At 55.9% G+C, this 26,086-nt stretch overlaps 1 protein-coding gene across 1 annotated transcript; it reads left to right on the top strand.

Moving 5' to 3' along the window:
• On the top strand, positions 1-26,086 carry Rtn4r (reticulon 4 receptor). The gene is made up of 2 exons (XM_004844056.4): positions 1-206; positions 24,393-26,086. The coding sequence occupies exons 1-2, from the start codon at positions 185-187 to the stop codon at positions 25,790-25,792; spliced, it is 1,422 nt and encodes a 473-aa protein (XP_004844113.3). The 5' UTR covers positions 1-184; the 3' UTR covers positions 25,793-26,086.

The raw sequence follows: 26,086 nt of genomic DNA, 5'->3' as shown, positions 1-26,086 counted from the left end.
CTGCGCTCCCGCGGCCCGCGAGCCCAGCCCCCGCCGGCGGAGCGCAGCGCGCCCAGCCTCGTCCCGCGGCCGGGCCGGGACCGGGCCGGAGCGGCGGCGCCTGGATGCGGACCCGGCCGCGGGGAGACGGGCGCCAGCCCCGAATCGACTCTCAGTCCCCGACGCGCCCCGCCCGACCCCTAAGATGAAGAAGGTGTCCGCCAGAGGTGAGTGTCCGCGCGGCGCCCGAGCCGGGCTGGAAGTGGGAAGCCTGAAGGAGGACGGCTCGACCCTTCCCCGGAGGAGCAGGGCCGGTCCCGGGTCCCCAAGCAGGGTCGCCGGGCGGGCGCAGGGAGGGCACCGCAGTGCCGCGCCGGGCTGGGGCCGCAGGCGCCCCGGCCCCGGGAGGGCGGAGCCGGCGGCAGCAGGAAAAGTTGCCGCTTTCCGGGAAAGTTGGCGACGGCGGGGCCGGGAGCAGCGGGTCGGGGGTCCCAGATGCAGGGCCAGGTGCGGGGTTGGGACTGTGGGCTGGAAGGGCGGGGTCCGGCCTCGGAGCGCCAGGGCCGTGAAGGGGTTAATGAGCGGGGTTTGCGAAACGTGGGTACAGAGTGGAGATGCAGGCATCTCCCCAGCCCCGCGGACTCGGCCCTGAACCTCCCTTTCCTCTGGGGTCAGGCCTAATAGCATGCTTGGGGGCGTTGGCAGCTGTAGAGGGCGTGGGGGACAAGGCAATCCCAGCGGTGCCCCCTAGGGCACCCCTATCGCGGTGAAAGGCAACAGCAACGCCCCCTGCCCCCACCTGCAACCCGAGCCCCTGTGGGGCTTCTTGGAGAGGTATGAGGGGGTTGGAGAGGTATGAGGGGCGTTGGGGCTTGCAGCACCCGCTCCCTGACAGCTCTGTAGGACCCCTTCCCCCACTGGTGCCAGGTCCCTGCAGTGGGGCCAAGCGAGGGTGGGCTTTGTGTGGGCTGGGCATGCGTGCCTGGAGGATCTGGGGTGGGCATGGGACAGGGAGGATGCCCACCCCAGCTGCCCTAGTGATGTCCACGATGCCGCAGGCTGTACACACGTTTCCTTGCACGTGCACGTGTCAACGTGGGCTGCACACTTGCACACCTCGTGTGCACATGCCTGCCAAGGCTGCCCCAGTGTGCACATGCACAACACTAGAGGAACACACATGGACTCTGAGGGTGCACATCCATGTTCTCGCCCCCATCTGCACACCTACAGACACACGCATTCACATAGCATGCCTGCTGTGATCTCCATGCTTGCCACATGCTTGGGCCCTGTAGTGGGAACTGCTCCCACACTGCATGCTCATGTTTAGTGAGGGAAGGCTCTGGGCAGCTGAGCCCCACAGATAGAGGGGCAAGACCCTTGTCCCCACCTCTGTCTGTCCTGGGAGTCTCCCCTTTACACTCTTTTGGGTCAGTGTGTGCTTGTGTAATAAGATATGTGACTGCACGTGTGTGTCTGGGTGCATGACCATGTGTCCCAGTGAGCACATTAGCATGTGTCACTCTTCCTCTTGGTGTGGGTGCCCCTTGTGTGCGCAGGAGGCCTATAGCCAAATCTGGAGCATAGGCCCTTGGAACATGTGTTGGGGGGCTTGTTCTGGGCCCCCACCCCAGGCTATGAGCTACAGGGTCTCCTAGCTACTCCCCCAACCACCAGTGCTGGACCCCATGGGTGGCTTGGAATTTACCTGGTCAGAGAAGACCCATCTCACATCCTCAGGTCAAAATCATGACAGTCAGGCCAGACCCTGGGCACACTCAGCTGCCTCTGCAGCTCAGCTAACCAGGGCAGCTGACCTAACATGACTTCATACAGGCCTCAGTTTCTCTGTGATGCAGACCTTCTGGTGAGGGGGTCCATGGTGGTCTCACCTGCCTCATATGTTGTGTGGGGTGCTGGGGGATTGGTAAAAGTGCTGGTGACCCAGTAACACTGGTGAGGAGGACTCTGAGCAGGGGCTCAGAGGCAGGGCCCCATCCATGGCTATCTCTAGTGTCCCCATCCATAGAATGAGGACAAGTATGTCATCCTGTAGGTTGTGTGGAGGTGAACATGCTAAAAGAGGGGTGGGCAGCAGGGGTGGCCACTCCCATTTACTAAACCTCAGTCTTCCCATCTGCAAAGTGGACACTGTCCCCATGCTTCTCCCGCAGAAGTGAGAAAGAAGTATGCTCCCATGCCACAGTCTTGGCTGGGTGGTGTTCAGCACCCAGACTCCTAGCAGAGGGGAGCTCACCAGGCCTGGGTATGGCATGACCTGGATTTGAGTCCAGGCTCAAGCACCCATTGGCAGTGTGCCTCTATGCCTCGGTCTTCTTCACCTGTGACTTGGGCCAATAATCTGAGGTTGTTAGGCATATCAAAGGCCGACCTCCAGTGGGGTTGGCCCACTTTTCCCAAGGAGATTTGACCCTGATGCTTCTGCTTTCAAAATGCCCAAAATACCTCTCTTCAGTTAGCAGGGAACCTCCTGGGACCCCAGCACCACCAACTGGGTCTCTTCCTCCTCCCCATTCACAGATGGGGCAATAAAATCCCACAGAGGCTGCAGGTGAGTGGGGGTCACAGGGGAGGTGGTGGGCGGGGAGGGAAAGAATGTACTGCCCAGCTGTGGCAGAGGCAGGGGCCTACAGAACCCTGGCCCCTGGTTTTCCTACGCTGGGGATCCTTCCTGGCCCCCTCTTCTTGTAGTCCCACCATGAGAGACAAGGGAGAGAGCCCAGGGGGAGTCTGGTCCAGTGGGAATCAACAAACAGGAAAACTGAGGCTTTTTTGAGGCTGGGCTGGGGCTCTGGAAGGTAGGGAAAAGTCTTGCTGTCCTGAGAGGCTGGAGGCCAGCATTCGGCCTATGGAAGGGTCTGTGGTTTGTTGCTGTTGTTTGTTGCAAGTAACCAGATGTCTGTGAGGGATAGGGCTTGTGGAGCTGTGTCTCCCCTGTGCCATCCAGGTCCTGGCCTCATCCTCCCTTTGCTGTCTATGGACAGCCCAGTCCCCACCTTACTCCCTGTCCCAGGCTTGTGTTCTAGGCCTTGTAGCGTGGATGGCTGAGGCAGCCAGGACTGCACCAGGAGGGGCCCAGCTGGTGAGGCCTGGACAGGAGAGGAGGCAGGGGGAGCCCTCCTGTGGTCCTGGGCTTGTGGCCCGGAAAGTCTCCCCAGAGCTCCTCAGAGCATCCAAGAAAGGGGTCAGGAGAAGGAAGGAGTTGAATGAGTATGTATGTGCACGCAAGTGAGTGTGTGTGTGTGTGTGTGTGTGAGAGAGAGAGAGAGAGAGAGAGGGAGAGGGAGAGAGATGGAGGGAGTATATGATCCAATATCCCCACCCCAGCCCTGTCCTGGACCTGGATTACTAAGGATTCCTGGCACTTGGCTGTGCCTGCTCAGTGAAGTTCATGCTGCCTCCCACCCAGTTTGGTGATACCTGACTCTGACCTTAGGCAGGGCTGCCCAGGCTTCTGTAGCCATCCAGGGCCTGGACCCCCAAGACTGTATCCCTCAGTGTCTTTGCCCAATGGCCCAGCCAAGGTGTGTGTGTGTGTGTGTGCGCGCGCGCGCGTGTGCGTGCGCATCCCCCAACCAAGGTCACCAGAGCCTGCCACATGCCCAAATGCTGTTTGCTCACCACTGTCCCTTCCTTCACCCTTTCATTCCCAGCCTGCAGAACCTTTTCTGAGCTGGGCCAATGAAGGGGGCTGATCCTTGATTCTTGGTTTCCAGGGTTAAATGCCACCAGTGGAAGCCCAGCCAGGGTGGTGAGCGCACAGTCTCACCCCCATCATCTCCCTGCACCATCTCTGGAGCGCGTGGGCCTGGCTGGGTCCCACTGTGCCGGGTGTTTGGTGCTGCAGTTTCTTCTTTTGTCACTGTATTTTAAACATTTTGCACGTCAGGAACTATTCTTGTGCATCATGCTTTACTGATGTGTGTGGAATCCCTTCCTGAGAATGCACCATAATTTATTTATCCAAACCTGCCTTGGCCTCTTGCTTCCCCCCTCCCCTCCAAGCTGTGTGGCTGGACTCTGGGAGATAGAGCTTCTCACAAACCCACCCCTGCGGGTTCTTAGTGGAGGCAACTACGAGGCCTGGGGACTGGCCACATGTCCCTCCCCCGACACTTGGGCATCTTCCGAGACCAGGCCTAATTTCTGTCCCCCTGCCAGCCCCTCTGAGCCCTTTTAGAAACATCAGGTGGGTGAACATAGTGAGTGGAGCCTGCTTCCGGCACTGACCAGGATTCTAGCTCTGAGAATGGCCATCTGTGCAGCCAGCACTGCAGGGCCACCTCTCTTCAGCACCTTTCACACAGCCTCCAGCCTTGCCTGGTATGTCCTGATGGTCTTCCCAACTCAGCACTTCCTCACTGCCTTGCCCTGCTGTGGGAGGATGTGGGGGGATGATGGCATTGTCCTATAGCTGTATTCTATCTGAAGGGGCGACCGAAGGCTCCAATGACCCTCTCCAAGGCAGCCGGACCCACAGGGTGGAGCCAAGAGGCAGGGGCTGTTGGCACACTTTCCAAAGTGGCCTTGGCTGAATGAGCAGAAACAAGGGTCCCTATATCTGCCGGGGGGGGGGGTGGCTTGCAGGGTATGAGCCCCATTCAGTACCCTGGCATATGGAGCTGGTCTCATCTAGGATGTAGAGGGGTCAGGAGCTGACCCAGCTTTTCTCAGAGCAGTCTGCCTCATGCCCAGGGGTGCTCTTTGGCTGTCTGGTCAGTACCTTAGCATTCTGAACTGGCCATCACAGATCATGCTCCCTAAAATGAAAGTTTTGAGGAATGTTGGTGGATGTCAAGTGTGGGTTTTATGGCCAAATTTAGGACTGGCTGGGTTAAATGGTGCTGGTGGAGCTTCCTTACTGAGGGCAACTTGGGCCCTTGGTTTTAGAGTGGAGTAGGCAGCATTCTCTGACAGGCACGCCTATGCTTCTCCCTTTAGGGCCTGGGATCCCTAGGAACCTTTTTGGGGAGATGATGACTGGTATCCCTTGAAGGCAGGAGAGACTTTGGGTGCCCAGAAAGGGACCTGAGATGGGTGGGTTGTCCCACACAAATCTGTACCCATGGGCCACCTGGTGGGTGGAGGGACCACGGCTGCTCCCGGCAGTGCATAGCAATGTGCAAATTTAACCTTTGGATTTATGACTCTATTTCTTTGCAGCAAATGTCACGGGAAATGTCAGGCCAAGGCTGAAGCTGGGCGAGGGGCCCGTCGAGGAAGGGTGTGGGGTTGAGCAGGCTGTAATGCCCAGGGACTCAAGCGAAGGTGGGGCTCCAGGGTCCTCACCACTTCCCAGGAGCCCTCTCAGATTGCCCCCTGCTTGCCTGGGTCCCCAACACTATGTCCTCAATTTGTCCTAGCTATTGTGACCTTGTTAAAAAGTTGCCTTTATTTGCCCTCCTTCCAGGGCCCAGATGGGGTCAGCTCAGGGAGTCTTGCAGAAGTCCCCTTCTCCCAAGTTTGGGTGACCATAGGATCAACTCATGCAGTGCTGGCTTGCCATGTGACCTCGGGCAGCACTGCCCTTTCCTGGTCACTGGAGGCCTCATCTGTGATCCATAGCTGTTGACCAGAGTGGTATTCCCAGCTCAGTGCCCTTGTGGGTGGGAAAACACTCTGAGTCCTCGGTATGTCGAGTGTAGGGCTTGGGAGAGCTGGCGGAGGAGGGGGGGTGCTGTGTTCAGGGCCAGAATGAGGCTGGCTTGTGGTACCCGTGACAGTCCAGGAAGACACTCTGCATGTTCTAGATGCTTAGTAAAGCTCGAAAGACAACAGGCAGGGGTGAGAGGCAGAGAAGGACTTAGGCCGCTGGCAGTCAGCAGCCCCCACAGGTACTTGGGCCCCACTCCTCCCTCTTGCCACATCCAACTCAGCCTGGTCCAGGTGGTTGGTCCGTGATGGCTACTTCCCTCCTATATGCAGGGATTGTGTAACTGAGCAGGGGTCCTAGGCTCCCTAGGCTGCTCCCCCCAGCAGCTGCACATCACCTGCACGCACAGCTGTACTCCATTGGGTGTGCCAGGTACCTAATTCAGCCCATCTGATAGGATTGTATCCTTTGTACCTGGCATCCAAGCCCAGGATGCCAGCACTCCCCTCTGCCCATCCTCAAAGACAAGTCCAACATCCAGTGTCCCAGACAGGAGCTCCTCCTCCGTGGCCCTATGGCTCAGGATCCTAGGAGAGCCCACATGCCGATCCCCAATGCCAGCCTGGGTCCCACCTGGATTTCCTGGGGCAGCTGCAGGATCAGCTTATGCAGTATGGCTGACCCTATTGCTGTCCATCCCCTTTTATCCTTCACCACAGGGGCCTCTGATCCAGCCCCTCCCAGACCCTTGACTACCAACACCTTGACACCCCACCTCCTTACTTACCACCTCCTCCTCCAAGGGCCCAAGGGGCTTTCCTGACTGTGCTTGCCTCTGCTGCCTGATCTCTGCCACAGCTGCCCCTAGGGAAAACCTCTGGTGCTTGGTTCTCACGCCTGGCCAGAGGTTCTCATGTAGGCACCTTCTCTGCCGCCCATCACTGGGGACTCTGTGGTCCCCCAGATCTCAGTGCCTCCTCCCTCATCCAAGTCCCTGGAACAACTCAGGCCTGATATGAGGGCACCGGAGCTGTGAATGGTGGGGCAGCCATTACCAGCTCTGCCCTCTGGAGGGAGGGCTTTAGGAGGCTGCCGGGTGTCAGTGACCAAGAGCATTCTCACCAGTACGAGCAGTGCCTCAGGTGCCAGCCAGCCCCTGGGCAGGCTCTGGGAGATGCCAGAGCTGAGGCCCTCAGGTATAGACTAGTTGGCCAAGACAGCTGCAGCAGCATTGGAGGGGGGGGGGTGTCCAGAGCCGACAAGCAGGTGGCTGTTCCTCTGAGCCTCCCTGTCTGCATGTGTCCAGTGTAAAGATAGTGGTGGAGGAGGTGGGTGTCCCAGCTCCTGAAGCCCCTTCCCATACAAACTAGGACCCTCTCACATTTCATACCCTGAACTTGGGAACTGGCTGTGGAAATTGAGGCTGCCAATGAAGCTTTAGGGCCCTGAGGTCACTACCTCCCAGGGGCTTCTCAGACTCCCATGTCCTTCCCACCTGCCCTGCCCTAGGGAAATCCAGGCAGGACCCAGGCCTGCAGTGGGGACAGGCATGTGAGTCCTGACAAGATCCTTGGAGCAGAAGCCTCTGCTGAGTGTGGAGGCCCAGAGGAGGGGTCCCTATCTGGGGTTGCCTCTCATCCATTGGTCCTACTGCCAGTAGGGTCCTTGTCTGCCAGCCTGACTAGAGGATGCACAGGCTCATGCTGTAGGGTGCCTATCGAGGGCCTGGAGGCTGTGGTGGGACAGGATAAGGGGTGCAGGCTCCAGCAGCTGGGGAGTCCAGAAGGGAGGCTGGGGTCTAGGTCAGGAATTTCTACTTCTCAGTGAGGATCCTGAGACCCATTAGGGGCCCCTGGACAGGAACCTGGCCCTAGGAACTCCTCTCTGATATAAAAGGGGATTTGAGGCCCCCTGCCTTTTCTGTTTGGAGACTTCTATCCTATCATTCACTTGGAGCTGGCTGTAGTGTCAGGAGGGCAGGGTGGGAAGGCTGCCTGTGTTCCTACATAGTGACTGGGTCACCTGCCCTTTGGGTGTGGGCTCCACCCCAGAAGCACTTTCCATCCCCCGAAAATGTGGCTGGAAGCAGAATTCCAGAGAAAGGCCATTCAGTAGGGATTGGGGTACTTTGCCTCTGGGAGCTGAGTACCCTGATCCCTGGACAGCCACCAAGGTAACAGTCAAAGGAGGGCTGCGGGACTGGCTAAGGTCACCTAGGATGTGCTGCACCCTGCTCTCTTGGCCCCACCTGCCTCCCCACCACATCCAGTCCAGCCAAGAGTCTGGGAGTCAGCCCTCCTGCTCTCCCTTTACTGAGCCCTTCTGAGTCCCTCCCACATACTCGTGATTCTTTGATTCTCTCATCCACCCTGGATGAGGACTCCCAGGTCTCTGTAAGCATCCAGCCCCCCTCCTCAGAGAGCACAGAGTTGCTAGTCACACCCTGGCCCACACCCCAGTACTCCCTAGGGTCTATGAGGGATGAGGCATGGGAGGTGGGCACTTGAGATCTGGAAAGGACTGGCCTCTCAGGTCCTCATGAGGGGCCTGCAGACAAGCCCCCACAGGACCATCTGAGGAAGTGACAAGACTTTGGTCCTCATGGCAGGGGCTGTGGGGGGTGTGGTCCCTGAATGTGGCCCACAGTGTCCGCTGGGGAGAACCGTTCTCCCATCCCTTGGCGAGCTTCTGCTGTGGGAAGTCCTCAGCTTCATTGGCTTCTGCCTCTGTTCTCATTGCAAATTCTTCCCAGCCCCTGTGCCAGGCCAGCCCTGTGCTGGGCAGCAGGGACCCTAATCTAATCTGGTAATACATCCTGCCCCTGAGGTCTCCCAAGTTGCAAGGAGATGCGCCCAAGTTCACAATGCCTCCAGGACAGAGCAGTACTATTGTGGGTCCCAAAAGAGAGGGATGGTATGGACCCCAAGGCCTGTCCTTCCACACACAGTTCCTACCAGGTCTCAAAGCGCAGCTGCTGGGGCTAGCTGGCCAAAGATGGTGTGGGGGGTGACTGCTGGAGTCCCCAGCGCATAGATCTGCAGGCTGAGGGACAGCCCTACTCCATGAGAGGCAGGTGGAGCACCAGAGGGGGCTCCCAGCTGGCCTGGGGTGGAAGGGGAGGGTGAAGGGAGACAGATGAAGAACTGGCCCCCACCTCCTGCCCCAGTGGGAGGACCGCCTGCAGCTCTGTACGACTCGGGCTGACACGTGGCCCCTGCACACTGGGCCGTGTCCAAGCAGTCTTTCATCTCCCTGCCTTGGCCCCAATTTATGTCAGGCAGAGGCTGACACAGGGACAGGTGTGACAAGTGTCTGGCTTCCTGTTCGAAAATTGGCAAAAGAAAACCTCTCCCCGTAAAGATATTCCATCTACGTACCTCCCGGATGTCACGGAGAGCACCCCTCATGGCTGAGACAGATGGTGGCCCTAATGGACTCCATTTTTCACGTGCTGCTGAGCCAAAGCCTGGTTCCTGAGGTGGCCTGAGGCAGGTGGGCGGGGATGGGGCATAAGTCTCTTCAGAGTCCTCCCCAGCACTGTGGTCTGCTCCATTCCTGTCCTCCCCGCTGGCCTCTGTCACAGCCAGGGAGCCCAGGGGCAGTGGCATAAACCTTTGAGGTACCTCTGCCTCCCTGGCCATGAGAGGATGCACCTTGACCCCCGGCTTTGGCACATGGCAGAAACACCTCTGTCTCTCCACAGGAAGCCACCCAGATACCTCCTCGAGGGTCGTTTCTGTCCCTTGCAGTCTGGGAGCTCTGGGAGCCGGAATCCCAAGGGAGCCCCCTTCCCCTAGGCCACATCACACTGGCTCTAGGCCTCAGTTGTGCCAAGTGCCCTGGGGGTAGCAGCAGTTACTCTACCTTGGAATTAGAGAGGAGGAGGCTGCAGCCCCAGTGGCTCCTTTCTTGCCAGGTAGTGGACACCATGTCCATTGTATTCTATTCCCCTTGCACGAGGCAGCCCCAGCCCACGACCTGGTGAGGACCTGCCCTAGCCTGGCATTCATCTCAGCCCAACTGATGTCTCCCTCCACCCAAGTGCCCCATGAGCTGGAGCTTGTGGGCAGTGAACCTGGCGGGGGTCCCATGGCAGCCCCTTCGGGTCTAAGGATGGGCTCCTAGAGCAAGGCCATAGTGCAGGTGAGGAAGGAGTTGGGATGGAAGGAGAAAAGCCTACCTGAGGGAGTGTGTGTGGAAATAGGGCAGACCTTCCAGAAGGGGAACTGCCTGAGCAGAGGCCTACGGGAGATGAGGCCAGAACCTCAAAACCTGGTCAGGACTGGGTTGGATGCCAGCAATCCCTTTCCCAGCTCCAACTTGACCTTGTGGCTGGGCTTTCTCCTCTGTAGTTTGGGTACAGTGGTTGATCCTGGGGGAAACATGAGCTCTAGGGAGAGGCCCAGGTTCAGGCTACCTAGTCCTGGGTGGGTACGCTGGACATTTCCCATGTACCTGGTCTGTGAGGTAGGTCTTGTGATCTCCACTTTCCAGGTGAGGAAATGAGCTCTGGGAGGTTGGCCCTGCAGACCTACAGCCCTACATCCTGACCTGCCCGGGGCTTCCCTTCCCTATGGGGCTTGACCTAGTGTGCAGAGACCCACCCAAAGGCACAGGGATCAGGGCTCACCTACCTTCCCACCTGGCCTAGTGTCAGTACATGAGATTTGACAGAAAAAGCCAAAAATGCTCTTGATTTTATGTTCATGTTCATGGCGCACAATCTGGAGAAATACACTAAAATTTTAAGAAAGAGGTTGTATTAGACTACTCTGGCTGGCATAACAAAATACCATGGAATGGGTGTCTTAAATAACAGGAATTTATTTTCTCAGGGTGCCGCCACAGTCAGATTTTGGCAAAGGACTCTTCCTGGCCTACAGGTGGCTTCCTATCTGTGTCCACAGATAGAGGACTGGGGAGGTGGCCTCTCCGGGATCTCTTCCTCTCCTAATTCCTTTATGAAGTCCCCACATCATGACTTCATCTAACCCTAATTGCTTCGCAAGGCCCTACCTTCAAGTGTTACCACATTGAGGGTTAGGGCTTCAGCATATGGATTTGGGGGGGTGGGGGCACTCAGCCATAACAGAAGTGGAGCTCCTCATGGTGCCCTCAGAGAATCTGTCCTCAACACTGGGGTACTTTAGTCTCACTCCCATGGAGAATATCGGTGCCCTGTGGCTGGTGGGCTAGGCCCTCCCGGGGCTGGATGTCCTCGGGGAGTACCGTCTTCTCAGCTGCACAAAGCTTGCCACTTGCCCATAGTGGTGGATATTTATTGCATTTGTAGAGCACCTGCTGTATGCCAATAATTAGCCATAGTCCTGCTTCCATAGAGCAGTGGGGTAGCATGGGTACTCTGGTAGTGGATGGGCGGTGGGGACCCTGGGATCAGATCCACAGTATGCCTCACCTGGACCCAGCCCTCTCATTTCTCAGAGAGACCCGGGCCCAAGAGGCACTGGCAGTACCTTAGCTGGGCCTAGGGACCTCGCCTCACTGGCCTGGCTTCCCAAGGCCTGGTCTGGGAGGAAATGTCTGGCTAGCTACCCTGTGGGTTACAAGATTTTAAAGATACACTCATGAGAGGAGGTGCTGCTGAGGCCCAGGTAGATATGGGGCACTGCCCTGAGCAGGCTGAGGCCCTGGGGGTTGAGAGCCTGCGGAGGGCACTGAGTCAGGGAAACCAGGCCTGTCTCACCCAGGCCTATGCTCACTAGGCACCCTCTTGTACTGGTTTGGAAGAGGAGGGGAAATGAGGAGGCAAGCTGTTCTGGAATCATTAAGTCACTTACCAGGACAAAGACAAAAGCTTTTGGAGGCTTGAGAAATGACAGTGGCCTGAGCAGAGAGGGCCAGCTGGGCTTGGAGTATGTTCTCTGTGAGGTGGAAGATCCAGGTGCCCCCAGCCTCCAGGGTCACATGAGAGGGATGAGTGCACCTTGGCCTGGGGCTGGTACCTTGGCCCCTGGGGGCTCAGGTATGGGCATTGGTGCCTGTAGTGGTCCCTAGTGGGCCCTTGGAGTTGGCAGCTCCCCTTCCTGCCTGTTCCTTCCTCAGCTGTGGAGTCTGTGCCCTGGGCTAATAGGCTGGGCCAGGCCTCTTTCAGAGCTGCAGTTAGGTGAAAGGGTGGAAGAGGCCTTGGTGGGAGCCTTAGCTGACCCATCCTATGTCCTAGACAGAGGTGCTAAGAAAATGAGGCTGAAGGAGCTGGCCTCCATGGGCTCCACAGCCCTAGGGCAGCCTACCCCCTTCCCTTAGCTGCCTGCGGGAACACCCAGAGCACATCAGCCTCAGGATGTAGCTGAAATACACTGACCTCCTTTTCTAGGAGGCAGCGGCGCCTGGGCCTCCCACCTGCACAGGTGAGAAGTCGCCAACAATTTCCATCCCAAATTGATTTCAAATAAGCAAGAGTTATCACACACAATCATATAGGAATAATTTATCACTTGTTAATAAAAGAGCAATTACTTATTCTCATTGCCCCTGCCTGTGTGCTGTGGGCTCGGTTGCAGGGACTGCTGGGGTTCTCATAGAAGTAAAAAGAAGCCTGTTTATACCCAGCCAGGCTCAGAGCTGAGTTCCAGGGACTGCAGACCCCACCCCTGTGCAAGGTGGCCCCTGCCGGGCTTTGACTGTTCAGCCCCTCCCTTGCCAGCTCAGGGTTGGGGTTCAGGTCTGTAAACAGGAAGGTGGGGGGACAGGAGCAGCCAGGGTGAGGAGGGGTTGGGGGTAAGGCTTTGTTAGAGTAATAGGGGCTGGGCCAGGTGGATGCAGACAGGCATCAGGCTGGGCAAAGGAGAAATTTCAGACCAAAAGCTGCTCCTTCAAGTGTCTGCATTGTAGAAGCCTCTGACCAAGAACCCAGTGTCCTCAGAGTCCCAGATGTGTCCTCGGCCACCCTTGGTAGAGCAGTGCGCAAGGTCCTGTCCCTGTGCCAGATGCCAGAAACTCCAGGCTGTTTGTACAAGTGCTCTTCCAGCTCTCACGGTTCTGCTTTCTCCTCCTGCACCTCAGGAAACAACTGTTTTCTAACCCACATTTGTCTCCATCTTCTTTCTTCTTATTTATCTCTATTTTTAAGATTTCAGTGCCACACATGCAGCTGTTTTGTTGGGGTTTTTTTTAAAACAATAACATTTTAGTCAACAGTACCTAACACAAGGTTAAAACCTATGCCCAGCTCTTGAAGGCTAGTCTGCAGAATTGGTTGGCTCTACCCCATCCCTAGTTCTCCCTAGAGGCAGGCACTGTTGCTTTGCTAATGGTCTTACCTTTGCATTTCCAAGGCTCCTACTCTAGTTTCTCTCTTGCATAGCCTTTGTTTTTCTTGGGATGTAGTTGAGGTTTTTTTCCTCTTATCCCCTCTTGTGGGCTTACCCTTCCCATGTCAGAGGTTCTAGTGGGTCTCTCGTTTCCTTCTCTAGGATGTCTCAGCCTAGGCCCTTCCTCTGCTACCCTTAACCATGTTAAGGTTGCATCCACCTTTCATGAGATGCACATTTTCTTCTCGGGGTTTACACTCTGGCTTTGGTTGGTGTACAACCCCAACTAAGAAATATATAGTGAAGATCATTTTATGAGTTTCCCCATGTTTGCAAGTTTGTTCAAGCTGGATTGGCTGAGTCCAGAATTCCATGTTGAAAAGAGTGTCCCTTCTGAGTTTTAAAGCTGTTACCATTTCATTGTCCTCTGGCATCCAGTATGGAGAAGTCCAGTGCCTTGCTGTGATCAGCTTTTCCTCCTGGAGCTTCAGGATTCTCTATCCCCAGGGGCCTGAAATTGTGCTGTGAATACCCAAAGGAGGACCAGGTGCTCAGCTCTAGGAAATTTTCTAGTATTATTTCTTTGATAACTTTTTCCCTCTTTTTATTTCTTTTTTTCTCTGTGAAACTACCTTAAGACAGATATTTGACCTATATTTGTCTGCTGAATCTCATTCATTTCTTTCTTTCTCTTCTTGTTTTTCTCTCTGGAAGATTTCCTTGACCTTGTTTTCCAACTCTTCTATTGATTTTTTTTTTTAATTTTAGCAATTCTATTTTCAATATCCAGACACTCTTTCTTGTTCTCTGATGGTTCCTTGATTATAGCACCCTGTTCTTGCTTTAAATCTCCTTCTATCCCTAGGAGGACACTAATTGGACTTTTCTCCTAATTTCTGACTATTCTCCATACTATCTCTGCTTCCTTTAGTTTCATCTTTTCCAGATACCCTGGTGGTTGCTGGTTTTCTGGCAACTTTTACAAGGGAAGCTGACTGGAACCTCTGTTGAGATGGGGTTTGTCACGTGGCAGGTTTCAGGTCATCAGGCAGGAGCTGCCCTGGATTCACCCAGATGCCAGTGGTGGAGACTTTGTCTGGTTGATATCCAGGGGAGCACCCCGTCACCCTCTCCCTACGCCTGCAGGGTGTCCTTTATATCACCATCATCCCAGAAAGGAGATGTACACATATCTCTAACACAGATCACTGTGTGGTAAGTGAGCAGAGGAGGGAACCCACCAGAGATGTGTTAGAAGTAGCTGTGACTCAATGCTGAGTGAGGGGGGTATCAGAAGGTAAGGCAGACTGCAGTGGGCTCCAGGCCTGTCTGCAAGCCTCTTTTCTTTTTCTTTTTCTTTTTTTGGTACCAGGGATTGAACTCAGGACCTTGCGCTTGCAAGGCAGGCACTGGAACCACTGAGCTAAATCCCTGGCCCGCAAGCCTCTTTTCTGTGCTGAGGCTGAGATGGGTAGAGGCAATAGGGAAGTGATCCTCTATGTGTAACTCTCCTCCACCATGGGCACAGCCAGGCTCCTGCCTGCAGCACCCTGCATAAAGCAGGGTCAGCTGTCAGGCCAGACTGCTGCAGCAGAGGTCCTTGTGGCTCCAGGATGCCACCTAGGAACTGTGCCTCACCTCCCTGGACTCCATACCTGAGATGATACTAACCAAGGTCAAATCTTCAGGCTGGCTGTGCCAATCTTAAGTGCCCTAGGCTGACCTGTGGGGCTACAGAGTCCAGACCTAGGTGGAGGAGCCTCAGTGAAGATTCCAGACTATAGACCTAGGATCTTGAGGAAGATTGATGATGCCCATCAACAACCTCTCATTGCTGATATATTGACAGACTCAGAGGGGACTAATAGCTTTTCCAGCTACTCTGAGAGGGAGTGAGGTACCTGTATTTAAGACCAGGACTTGGGCCGGGGATTTAGCTCAGTAGTTTCGCTGCCTGCTGTGCAAGCTCAAGGACCAGAGTTCGAGTCCCTGTACCAAAAAAAAAAAAAAGACCAGGACTGTAGAACCCTCCCAGGGCCCCACCTTGGCCAGCCTAGGGAAGGAGGTCCAAGCCAAGGATGAAGTGCTTTGGGCATTGGAGCCCAGAGTGGCTGCCCCTTCCTGCTTGTGATCCCTGAGGTTCAGAGTCTATTCTGGTCACTTTGGTCAAGGGTAGGGTGGAGTGGCAGTGGGCTGATCCTGTGGCTTAGATTGTGTGCCCTGTCCCCTTGCTTTACTGATCACCTGCTGGTGACCTCATGGCCCTTGTCTGAGGAATGGAGATGACGGAAGCTCTGTAGAGATGGGGCTTGTCAACTGTCAGGTTCAGGCCATGGGGACATTCTGTGATGATAGTGATAATGGTAATGGTGGTAATGAAGATGATGGTGATGATAATAATGCTTGTGATGGTGATAGTGATTGCTATAATTTGGATCTTAAATGTACCCTAGAGGCCCTTGTGTTGAAATCTTGATTCCTGCCTCATGACACTACTGGGAGATGGCAGGATTTTTAGAAGGTGGGGCTTATCAGGAGGAAGTTAGGTCATTAAAGGTGTGTCATTGAAGGGGATATTGGGAACCTGGCTTCTCTTCCTCTTTTTGCTTCTTGGCTACCATAAGTTGACCAGCTTCCTCTGCTACACTCTCCTGCCATGATGTGCTGCCTCACCACAGGCCCAGAGTATTGGGACCAAGTGATCAGGGACGGAAGCTTCTGACACCATAAGCCAAAGTAAATCTTTCCTCCTTGAAGTTAATTAGCCCTGCCAGGGATGTAGCTCAGCGGCACAGCACCTACCCGGCAGGCATGAGGGGTGAGTTCAATTCCCAGAACCAAAAAAGAAAAAAAAAAAAAAGTTGATTAGCCCATGTATTTTGTTAAAGTGACAGAAAACTAACACAGTCATCGTGATGATGGTAGTGATGATTGTTGATGGTGATGGCAGTGACAATGATGGTGGTGGTGGTAATGATGGTGATGACAAGGAAAAAGTGTCCACAGCCCCCTTTCCCCTAGGAATGCACAAGCTGCTAAGCCTGAGGCCTCAGAAAGTGCTCTAGGTCAGCCTGTTTGTAAAGAGGCTGCTTCTCTCTTTTTTTGGACAGTCTTCTCATCTTTAACATTCTTTGTTCTTAATTGTGAAGATCTTTTTAGCCAAGGCTAGAATCTTGACATCCTGGGAAATACATCAATGCTGACCTGCCTATGCCCCCTACCTCCTGGTCTTGCCCAGATCAAGAATACATCTTGTGGCTCAGTGAACCACCTTGGTGTGACCCGGCCAGAGCCTCTGGAGCACGAAGCAGCAAGGGGCCACAGGGCCCTTGGGGATGGCTAAATTGGCATGGAGGAGCCATGGCCCCAGAAACCCCCAGTTTAGCTAAGAACTGCCTGGCCAGAAACAACTTCCCTTAGATTTGTCTCCCCTGAAGTGCCATCATCCTTCCTTCCCAAGTAGGGACTGCATCACTTAGCATTTTCTCCTGATGCCTAGGGAGGGCTGTCAGTCAGTTCCTTACAACCAGTTTTCCTCTCTTATATTTTTAAGTTGTTCTCTTTGATGCAAGTTTGATTGCAAGCCTCCTGACAGCCTCTTTAGCCAAACAGTCATTTTCCTCTAGCCCTGCGCAGTGTTAGTATTCAGTACTTATCACACCTTCAACCCCCACTCCCACGAGATGCTCACCTGCACCAAGGTGAGAGGCTGCTACTCTCTGCCCAATCAGCATGTGCCCTTGGCAGGAGAGTAGTCTTCCCTGTTTCTTGGTTTCCATTCTGTTACTGGGCGTTCGAGTAACCTCTAATAGGCCCTTACGAGAGCAAAGGTGGCAACGCTCACACATGGCAGGCACTTAGTCATAAACCAGATCAGCAAACTGCTTCTGTAAAGGGCTGGACACTAGATCACTCCAGCTGTGTGGGCCACACAGTGTGTCAAAACAACTCAAATGCTGCCAAAAGTATCTGAGGACAATGTGTGAACACAGAGGTGTGCCTCCTTGTCTATAGTTATTTACAAAGCAGCGGCCAGCTCTTGGGCAGTTTGTGAAGTGCTTGTGGAAAAAGAGGTAAGAGGGCCCCTCAAGTCTGATAAGGACTTCCCGCTAGGCCCCTGGACTCTGGTGCTCTAGCCTTACCCAGGGTGACTCCAGTGGAAGGGTCTCAGGCTGAGGAGGGCCATGTGCTCCCTCTCGGATCCCTCAACCCCTGAATGTTCCAGCTTCCACTGGCCTTCACTGCCTGACCTGGCAGGCACACCCACCAGTCCTCACTGGGCTTCCTAGTGCGCTGCCGGTGTGCCTCTGGGAGACTGGAGCAGACCCGGCCAGGAGGGTGTGTGTGAGGGCTCCACTGTACTAGGCTGGCTGGGGGCGGGGAGTTGGGCGGGCAGATTTGGGTTTTCTCTTCCTGACAAGAAGCACAATGGGCTGATCCTGGAGGGCAAGCAGACCAGGCCTCCAGACCGGCATGTGTCTTTTCATAACAGAATAAATTCTACCTGTGCCAAGGCACCTGCCTGCCTGGTTGGTCATGTTTTACAAGTGCCCAGGGTGAAAGAACACATGGGGAGGTCTCTGACCACTTCTTCCCACTGCAGTGAGAACAGACCTTCCACCAAGTCCCCAGGTCAGTGTAGCCCTTCACAATAACCCTCCACTGCCACTGGAGGCCTGACCTAGCTCAGGTCCAAGCCCCAAGTATCGGTGCTTCTACCGTGTATTCCCAGAATTTACAGTTATTTTGCATGCTGATTGTGTTAATGTGTACTCCTGTCGTGTGCTCCCTGATTCTGATTGCCCTATTGTGTGCCGACTATGTGGTCCTATTACGCACACCCTACTATGTACCACTGTGCTAGGCACTCCAGGCATGCACTTCAGCCAGCCCCAAGGGAGATAGTGGTCAGCTTTATGTCAGCTGCAGAATGAGTGTGGGACACAAGAGGAGGCAGGAGCCTGGGCAGGGTCAGGTGGGCAAGTGGAGTAAGGCCAGACGTATGGTGTTGGGCCTAGGCACCATAACACAGGGAGTTCCCCTCCTGAGGCCCCTGAGCAGGGATATGTGGGCCACTAGCTGGCTCCTCATTAGTTCCCCTGGGGACTTGAGCCTGGGCTAGACGCCCGATTGAATTAGCCACAGGATCACAATGAGCTGTCGTGGAAACAGAATTCTCCAAGTAATTAGACAGCGGGTGTTTGTTGGCCACCCGATGAAATGGGGAGGGGGGAGAGGGTACCAGCCTGCTGTGGAGGAAGAGAGGCTGACTGAGCCCTTGGATTCAGCCAGCCTGCACTGCTGGCTGTGTGACCCAGCCTTCAGGTACTGAAACTGTGGATCCCTAGTGCAGGGCTCATGGGATGGTGGGGAGGGGGAACCAGATGGGAGTGTGTGGCTAGACAGGATGAGGTTCTGGATCCCCCAGGCAGACATCCTGGCCTTGACCAGGAAGGAATTCCTGAAGCCTGAGTGTGAGACTGAGGATCCTGCCCACCAGAGGGGCTGCCCGGACCCTGAAGCTGGCAGCTGCATACCCAGGGTCCTCTGCAACATCCTCATGCTGTCTGGGGCCAGCTCCAGCCTCTGTGGCCTGTAACTCTCCCATCTAGATGCACCTGCTGTGAAGCAGAATAACTGCCTCTGGTCAGCACTCAGCATGGTACCTGGGCAGCACCCCTAGCATATTGCGGGGGGTTCCCCCCATCACAGTGTGCCCCTCTGTGGATGCACCTTCAGCCCAGGTTTTCCCTGCCAGCTTTGGTGTCCTTAGCTTGAAAAGGGCTGGATGGACCCTTTTGGCATGCTCTGTTTGCTGAAAGCTTTCCCTGGGAGAGTGGAGCTCAAGTTAGGGGTGTGTGGTGGTGTTTCAGCACCCCAGCTGCTGTCGAGTTGGAGTGGGAATCCTAGAACCCCTGGGGCTGTGAACAAGTGTCTTGCCCCATACCCAGTAAACTTCATTTTTCTCAACTGTAAATTGGGTCAGTAACATCATACTATAGTGATATATGCGTACCCATGTTTATAGAAGCATAATTCACAAATAGCTAAGCTCTGGAAATAGCTTAGATGCCCATCAACAGAGAAATAAAATGTGGGATATGTACACAATGGACTATTATTCAGCCATAAAAAAGAATGAAATCCTGCCATTTGCAGGAAAATGGATGGATCTGAGACCGTAATATTAAGTGAAATAAGTCAAACACAGAAAGTTAAATATCACATAGTTTCTCTTATATGAGAAACCCAAAATATAAACAAATTAAAGAGTAAAATGAAGAGATGGTAGAAAACAGGGAGGCAGACTTTTTAGAGATAGGGTAGGAGAGGAGGGGAAGGGGAATGGGGGAGGTAGACAGGGAGTTAGAGAACCCTAAATGATCAAAATATGACCAATTTTCCAAAATGAATGTAACTGTTATATACTGCAAACATATAATAATTTTTAAAATGGGTCTGTAAGCTGGCTGTGGTGGCACATGGCACATGCCTGCCACCCTAGCAGTTGAGGGGTTGAGGCAGGAGGATTGAGAGCCTGAGAAAGCCTGGGCCACATAGCAAGACACTGTCTCAAAAGATAAACAAGCAAATAAACAAAACAATGGGTCAACAAACTTGACTCTTAGGAGAGGAGACATCAGCAGGCTGAGGAGCCCAGCCTCAGGTCGGGGTCCACCAGTGCCCTGTTGTCTCAAGAAAGCCCAGCATCACAAGGTAGGGGCAGCCCGGGCAGAGGCAAGGCCTGTGGCCAGAGGGGCAGGGGAGTACCCACAGGGAGGGGGTCAATTCCGAAAGCTCTGCCCTGGTCACAGGCTGACCTCAGACAGACCTCTGCCTGAACTGGGCCTCAGTTTCCCTACTGCACATGTCAGGACGGACTGAAGCACCTCAGCCTGGGCCCGTGCCCTTCTGCTGTGGTGGGTGACCTTGCCCTTATCGACCTGGCCTGTCTACCTCACCCCTGCACCCAAGATCAATAAGGAACAAGGCCCAGAAGGGCTTGGGAAAGGGCAGCAGGGGCTGGTGGCCACAGCCCCAGGAGACACTGATGGGGTGGGTTATCCCCACAGGAGCTTCTGCCACCCTCCTGTCCCCGGGATTTACCTAGGAAGCACCACGGCATTGTGGGCCCTGGGATGGTGGAGGGCAGTATCATGTGTGAGAAGTGACTGAGGACGAGGGGACAGATGGCTGGTGGGGGGTGGTGAGTCAGTGGTGGGGGGCTGGCAGGAGTGGGGAGTGGGCACAGGGAGGGAGGGTGCCCTGACCCTCTGTGGTGTGGGGATGACACCAGCCCCTCCACCCCCGCCCGGAGCTATTTCTGGTCTTGGTATACTGAGCTGTTCTGCCTTGGAACTATGGTCTGTGATGTGACAGCTTCACAGGGACATCATTGGTATCTGAGAGGATCCTAAACTGACCAATGTGCCAGGCCCTCTGCAGCCTTCTGGCCCCAGCCTCCATGTTGGGGAGCAGCAGCTCAGAGCCTCCCTAGGAGTGTCCCCTCCCAGCCAGGAGAGAGCCATGTGTCCCCAGCACCCCACCCCCAGCATCCTCGAGATCTGTGCCCCTGTTTCGCCCAGGCCACATAGAGCTGAGCTTCATGCTCAGGCTGGATGCTCCTTGAGGCCTTTGTGTGGCACTGTCCCTCACCTACTTTCTCTCCTGGTCAGGGGCAGGGCAGGAGCAGAGCAGGTTTTAACCACTCACTGCCTCAGTATCCTGACCTGTAACGCAAGCTGGTAAGATTGGTAAGAAAAGCAATTCTTCTGAAGTACCAGCTAAAGTCTTTTTATACGTGCTGCTCGGACCCCCAACAATCTGTGCAGGGTGAGCATTTCTGCTTAGGGGGAGGCCTTGAGCACTGAGGGTGAAGAGTTGGATGGATGGACGAAAGCCGGTGCCCTGCATAGGCCCAGCTTCCTCAGGTGGAGGCAGCCGCGTCCCCATGGCACCTCAGCCCAGGCCGGGGGGTCCAGGAGCAGAGTGAGTCGGGGAAGACACCAGAGAAGGCAATCACAGCTCTGCTTGGCTCCGCTCCACTCCACGGCTGCTGAGGTGAGCTGCTGACCTCAGCAGCCGCAGGCCCACTGGCTCCTGCGGCTGCTGGGTGCCTCCCCAGAAGCCTCTCAGCCCACCTGGTCCGTCTCCCCTACCTCCTCCTCTGCATGCACCCTTCTGTCCCCCTCACCCATCCCCTCTGCCCCTGCCCCTTTGTCTCCTTCCCCCTCCTCTCCTTCCTCCATCTTCCCCTTCCCATCCCCCTTGCCCTCCCCCACTCTCCTCCCTTCCCCTCTTTCTCTCCTCCCCTCTTCTCTTTCCCTCCTCCTTCCCTTCCTGCAGTGAACATGAACATGGGCTCTTTGCTCACAAGAGCTTGTGGTGCAGGCTGAATAGTGCACATAGCCCAGGGGTTATTCCGCGCTCCGTCTGGCTGCCCCTGGGGGAGACTGGGTCAGTATCCAGTCACTTTCCCCTGGGAAGTCGCAGAGCCTTCTGGACAGTTAGCCTCCCCCTCATCTCCTGAGTGTGGCTCTAATGCCCTCCCTGGCTCCTAGCCAGATCTGGCTAAGGCAGGAGCCCTTTGCTAGCCCCCACATGGTGATTCTGACAGGAGTTGGCCTGGGAATGGCAGGAGTGACACTGGGTTGGGGATAGCTCACGAGGCAAGCAGGAGTGACCACGCCTGAAGGGTGCTCCTTGCGGTTTCTGTGTGTGACAGGAGGCCACCTGGGGCAGTTTGCTCTCCACATGTGCCTGGATCACACTCACGTTGAGTGCTGATGGAGAACTGGGACCCAAAAGAGAATGGGTGAGAGTTGCAGGTAGCCGCCCAGGGGAGGAAGGGACAGCTGGGCTGGTCTCCAAGAGGAGGACAGAGTCTCTTGTGGGAATCAGTAGGGAGGTTGAAGAGAGAGAAAGGAGAGATGGACAAGGACAGGACAGGGAGGGGACCCCAGGCCTTGTGGCCAGCCAGGGGGACAGGCCAGATGAATAGGCTGGAGAGGACTTTTGGGAGCAGAGGCTGCTAGCCAAGATGAAGGGCAGAGAGAGGTCAGGCGAGGCTGCCCTGGGGTGAGGTCAGGGGATCCCTCCCACTGCCTGGCTGGCTCTTCCGTGTTTCCCGGCCCCTGCTGTGAATACAAACCCATGCTGCAAAGTTGGGTTTGATTATCTCATAAAAAGATGCCCCCTCATGCTTGCTCAGCGGAGGGGTTGCTATGGAGACCAGCGGGCAGGCCCAAGGGGGGCCAGGCTGGAGCCAATTACTGTGGCTGCAGCAGAAGAAAGCCCACCCCGGCCGCTGCACCAACTCTCAGAAGTTGGTTTCCAAAAGACAGTTGTCTCGGCAGGAATGGAGCTGTTTCTCTGCTGCCTGGCAGGGCTGACAACCACGCAGCTGCTCCCCCAGTTGCCCACTTTCCCAGCATGGCTGTCCTGCAGCCAACCAGGGTGTGACACCAGCCAAACTCAGACCACGGCCTCAAGCTGGGGGCCACAGGACATGGTGCAGTGGTGGCCTGGATCCATCACAATGTGGTGGCTTGGTTACCACGCATGATGGGTGATGCGGATCAGTTGGCAGCAAGGTCCAGTCTGACAAGGTCCGGGCAGCAGTATGTCTGTGGCATGGTGTGGCTGATGATGTGGCCCACCGTGGCAGTGAGGCCCCCTCCCAGCCCAGGTCTTCCTGAGATCCTGAGGGTTTTCAGAGCACAGGGCCTTTCTGTGACCACAGGTGAGACACTATGGGGCATGGTCAGGTGCACTTTGCCAAGGAGGTGTAAGAAGAGTGAGGAGAAGATGTTTAAATAGAACATCAGGCCCCAGTGTCTCTCTCACATGGCCAGCTGGGGGAGCAGGAATTGGGAGCTCCTGACTATGTGGACCTCCATCCTGGGGCTGGGGAGGGGCTCCCAAGACCTGGGTGCATCCTAGTGATAGCTATCCTTGCCTGGCTCACTAGGGCTCTGGATTTAGGGCAATTGCCTGTTCTGCTTCAGACAGAAGAGGACCCCAGCATGGGGTGGGAGGCACAAGGTGCAGTCCTAAGTCCGGGAAGGTAGCCGATGGTCTCTCTCCTCCCTCCAACTCCAACACCTAGCCAGCCTCCTGTCTGCAGAATCCTGTTCTTAGCTGCCTGCCAAGGAAGGTGTTAGCTGTCAAGAAGGTGTTAGCTGATAACTCAAGTGTTAGCTGATAAGCCATAACCCTCCCAGGGGGATTCACATTTTAATAGACTCACTCCTGAAGATGGAAAGAACCTTCAGTATCCACAGGAGTGGGGCTCAGATGGTGAGGGTGACCGGCAGTGTAGCTGACTATTAGGGATGTGGCCCTGCCAGTGAGGCCAGATCTGCATGTGGTGCCCCACCCCTAGGCCCCTCTAGTGCTGAGAGGCCCTTGTGAGGCCCCAAATGTGTCTGACTTGTGATTAGGAGGGGTGCAGCACCCCTGGGCTAGGGGAGACAACACCAAGAGCCTGTTCTGGTTGGGGAAGTGCCTGGGTGGGAGGGTTGAGAGCACCAGGATTATTCAGGAATTGGTTGAGAAAAATAAAACTCCTCCCCTGGGAGGGGATCAAGCAGAGAATGAGGCCAGGGTGGAGGCTGCTGAAGGTGTTCCAGCCAAGTCCGGAAGTGCTTAAAAGGGAGGCTGTGTGGAGGAGGGAGCAGCCTGGGCTTGGGGATTTCCAGGGCAGGCCCGCACTCCTCTTCTCCCTCCTGCCAGCCCTTCTGGCACCCCAGACCCCTTCCTGGGATAGCAGAGATGCTAGTGGGAGGACTCACTTTGGGTCACCAAGGGCCACTGCCACTGGGGGCTACAGTATCTTCATTAAAGCACTGTGGCATGGGCAGGGGGGAATTCCCCTGGAATCCCAGTTGCCAGGGCCTAAGAAAGACTTGGGGGTCTGGGCCACAACCCCCTCTTCTGCAGCCTGAGAAGAGGGCCTGCTGCAGAAGCTGCCCAGGGCTCTGTGGCTAACTGCTTGGGTTTCCCCTCCTCAAGCTCTGCTTCCTCCCAGGCTAGGAGCTCAGCCCACTAGTGTTAACCTAGAGCTGGCCTCCTCCTCTCCCAGCCTGACCTACAGGCTGATGGGACTGGCTGGGTGGGGCAGGAATAACGCTGGGACCCATGGGGACCACAGTCAGGACTGGGGGCTCTCTTTTCACTAAAAAGCCACAGAAAGCATCAGCAAGTATGAACAACCATCCCAGGAGGCTGTGGGCTAACCCTGTGGGGTGTGTGTGGTGGGCATAGCATCTAGCGTGTGTGAGCTATGGGTAGGATGGCATGGGGCATCTGCAGACACAGAGAGTGTGGCTTGGGGACAAGTCATAACTCAGCATCACTGTCTGGCATATGAAGCAGGATCCCAATACCCACAAATGCCAGGGTTGCCAGCTACATTTCATCCTCAATCTCTCCCAAGGCCCAGTCCCAAGCCGAGCCTGGCTCCAGCATGACCCTGAACCTCTCAGGAACCCCTGCCTGCTAACCACTTTTTCCTCTGCCCGTAGGAACCCGGCTGCTGGCATGGGTACTGTGGCTGCAGGCCTGGCAGGTGGCAGCACCATGCCCAGGTGCCTGTGTGTGCTACAGTGAGCCCAAGGTGACCATGAGCTGCCCCCAGCAGGGCCTGCAGGCTGTGCCCACTGGCATCCCAGCTGCCAGCCAGCGCATCTTCCTGCACGGCAACCGCATTTCCCATATTCCGGCTGCTGGCTTCCATGCCTGCCGCAACCTCACCATCCTGTGGCTGCATTCCAATGCACTGGCCCACATTGACGCCACTGCCTTTGCTGGCCTGACCCTCCTGGAGCAGCTGGACCTCAGCGACAATGCTCAACTTCGTGCCGTGGATCCCACCACATTCCATGGCCTGAGCCGCCTGCACACACTGCATCTGGACCGCTGTGGCCTGCAGGAGCTGGGCCCCGGCCTGTTCCATGGCCTGGCCGCCCTGCAGTACCTCTACCTGCAAGACAATGGGCTACAAGCGCTGCCTGACGACGCCTTCCGTGACCTGGGCAACCTCACACACCTTTTTCTGCACGGCAACCACATCCCTAGCGTGCCTGAGCGCGCCTTCCGGGGCCTGCACAGCCTGGACCGGCTCCTCTTGCACCAGAATCGTGTGGCCCGCGTGCACCCGCATGCCTTCCATGACCTTGGTCGCCTCATGACGCTCTACCTGTTTGCCAACAACCTCTCCATGTTGCCCGCCGAGGCCCTGGCACCCCTGCGTGCCCTGCAGTACCTTCGGCTCAACGATAACCCCTGGGTGTGTGATTGCCGGGCACGCCCACTCTGGGCCTGGCTGCAGAAGTTCCGAGGTTCCTCCTCGGAGGTGCCATGCAGCTTTCCTCTGCTCCTGGCTGGCCGTGACCTTAAGCGACTAGCCTCCACTGACCTGGAGGGCTGTGCCCTGACCACTGGGCCCTTCCATCCCATCCGGACCAGTGGGGCCACCGATGAGGAGCTGCTGGTGCTGCCCAAGTGCTGCCAGCCTGATGCAGCAGACAAGGCCTCGGTGCTGGAGCCTGGGAGGCCAGCCTCAGCTGGCAATGCCCTCAAGGGGCGTGTGCCTCCTGGTGACAGCCCGCCAGGCAATGGCTCGGGCCCACGGCACATCAATGACTCTCCGTTTGGGACCCTGCCTAGCTCTGCAGAGCCTCCACTGACTGCACTGCGCCCTGAGGGTTCCCAGTCGCCAGGGCTCCCCACCACTGGCCCCCGCCGGCGGCCAGGCTGTTCCCGAAAGAACCGCACCCGCAGCCAGTGCCGCCTGGGCCAGGCGGGCAGTGGAGGCAGCGGGGCAGCTGATGCAGAGGCCTCGGGCACCCTGCCAGCCCTGGCCTGCAGCCTTGTGCCCCTGGGCCTTGCCCTGGTGCTATGGACAGTACTTGGGCCCTGCTGATCAGCCATCAGCCACCAGAGCCTCTCAGCAGCCAGGTGTGTGTACATATGGGGTCTCCCTCCATGCCGCCAGCCAGCGCCTGGGGATGGGCCCCATGGGGCAGGCCAGGCCCTCCCTGATGGACGCCTCCCCTCTAGCCCAACCCCATCTCCACCCCATCATGTTTACAGGGTCAGGGGCTGCGTTTGTTCCAGAACGCTGTCTCCCACCCGGATCGCGGTATATAGAGATATGCATTTTATTTTACTTGTGTAAAAATATTGGACGACGTGGAATAAAGAGCTTTTTTCTTAA

This window comes from Heterocephalus glaber, unplaced genomic scaffold, assembly GCF_053883595.1.
Source record: "Heterocephalus glaber isolate CG9 unplaced genomic scaffold, H.glaber_assembly_v1.0 deba00001687, whole genome shotgun sequence".
Lineage (NCBI taxonomy): Eukaryota > Metazoa > Chordata > Mammalia > Rodentia > Bathyergidae > Heterocephalus > Heterocephalus glaber.
The sequence above is the reverse complement of the archived record's forward strand: the minus strand, read 5'-3'. Positions and strand labels throughout refer to the sequence as shown.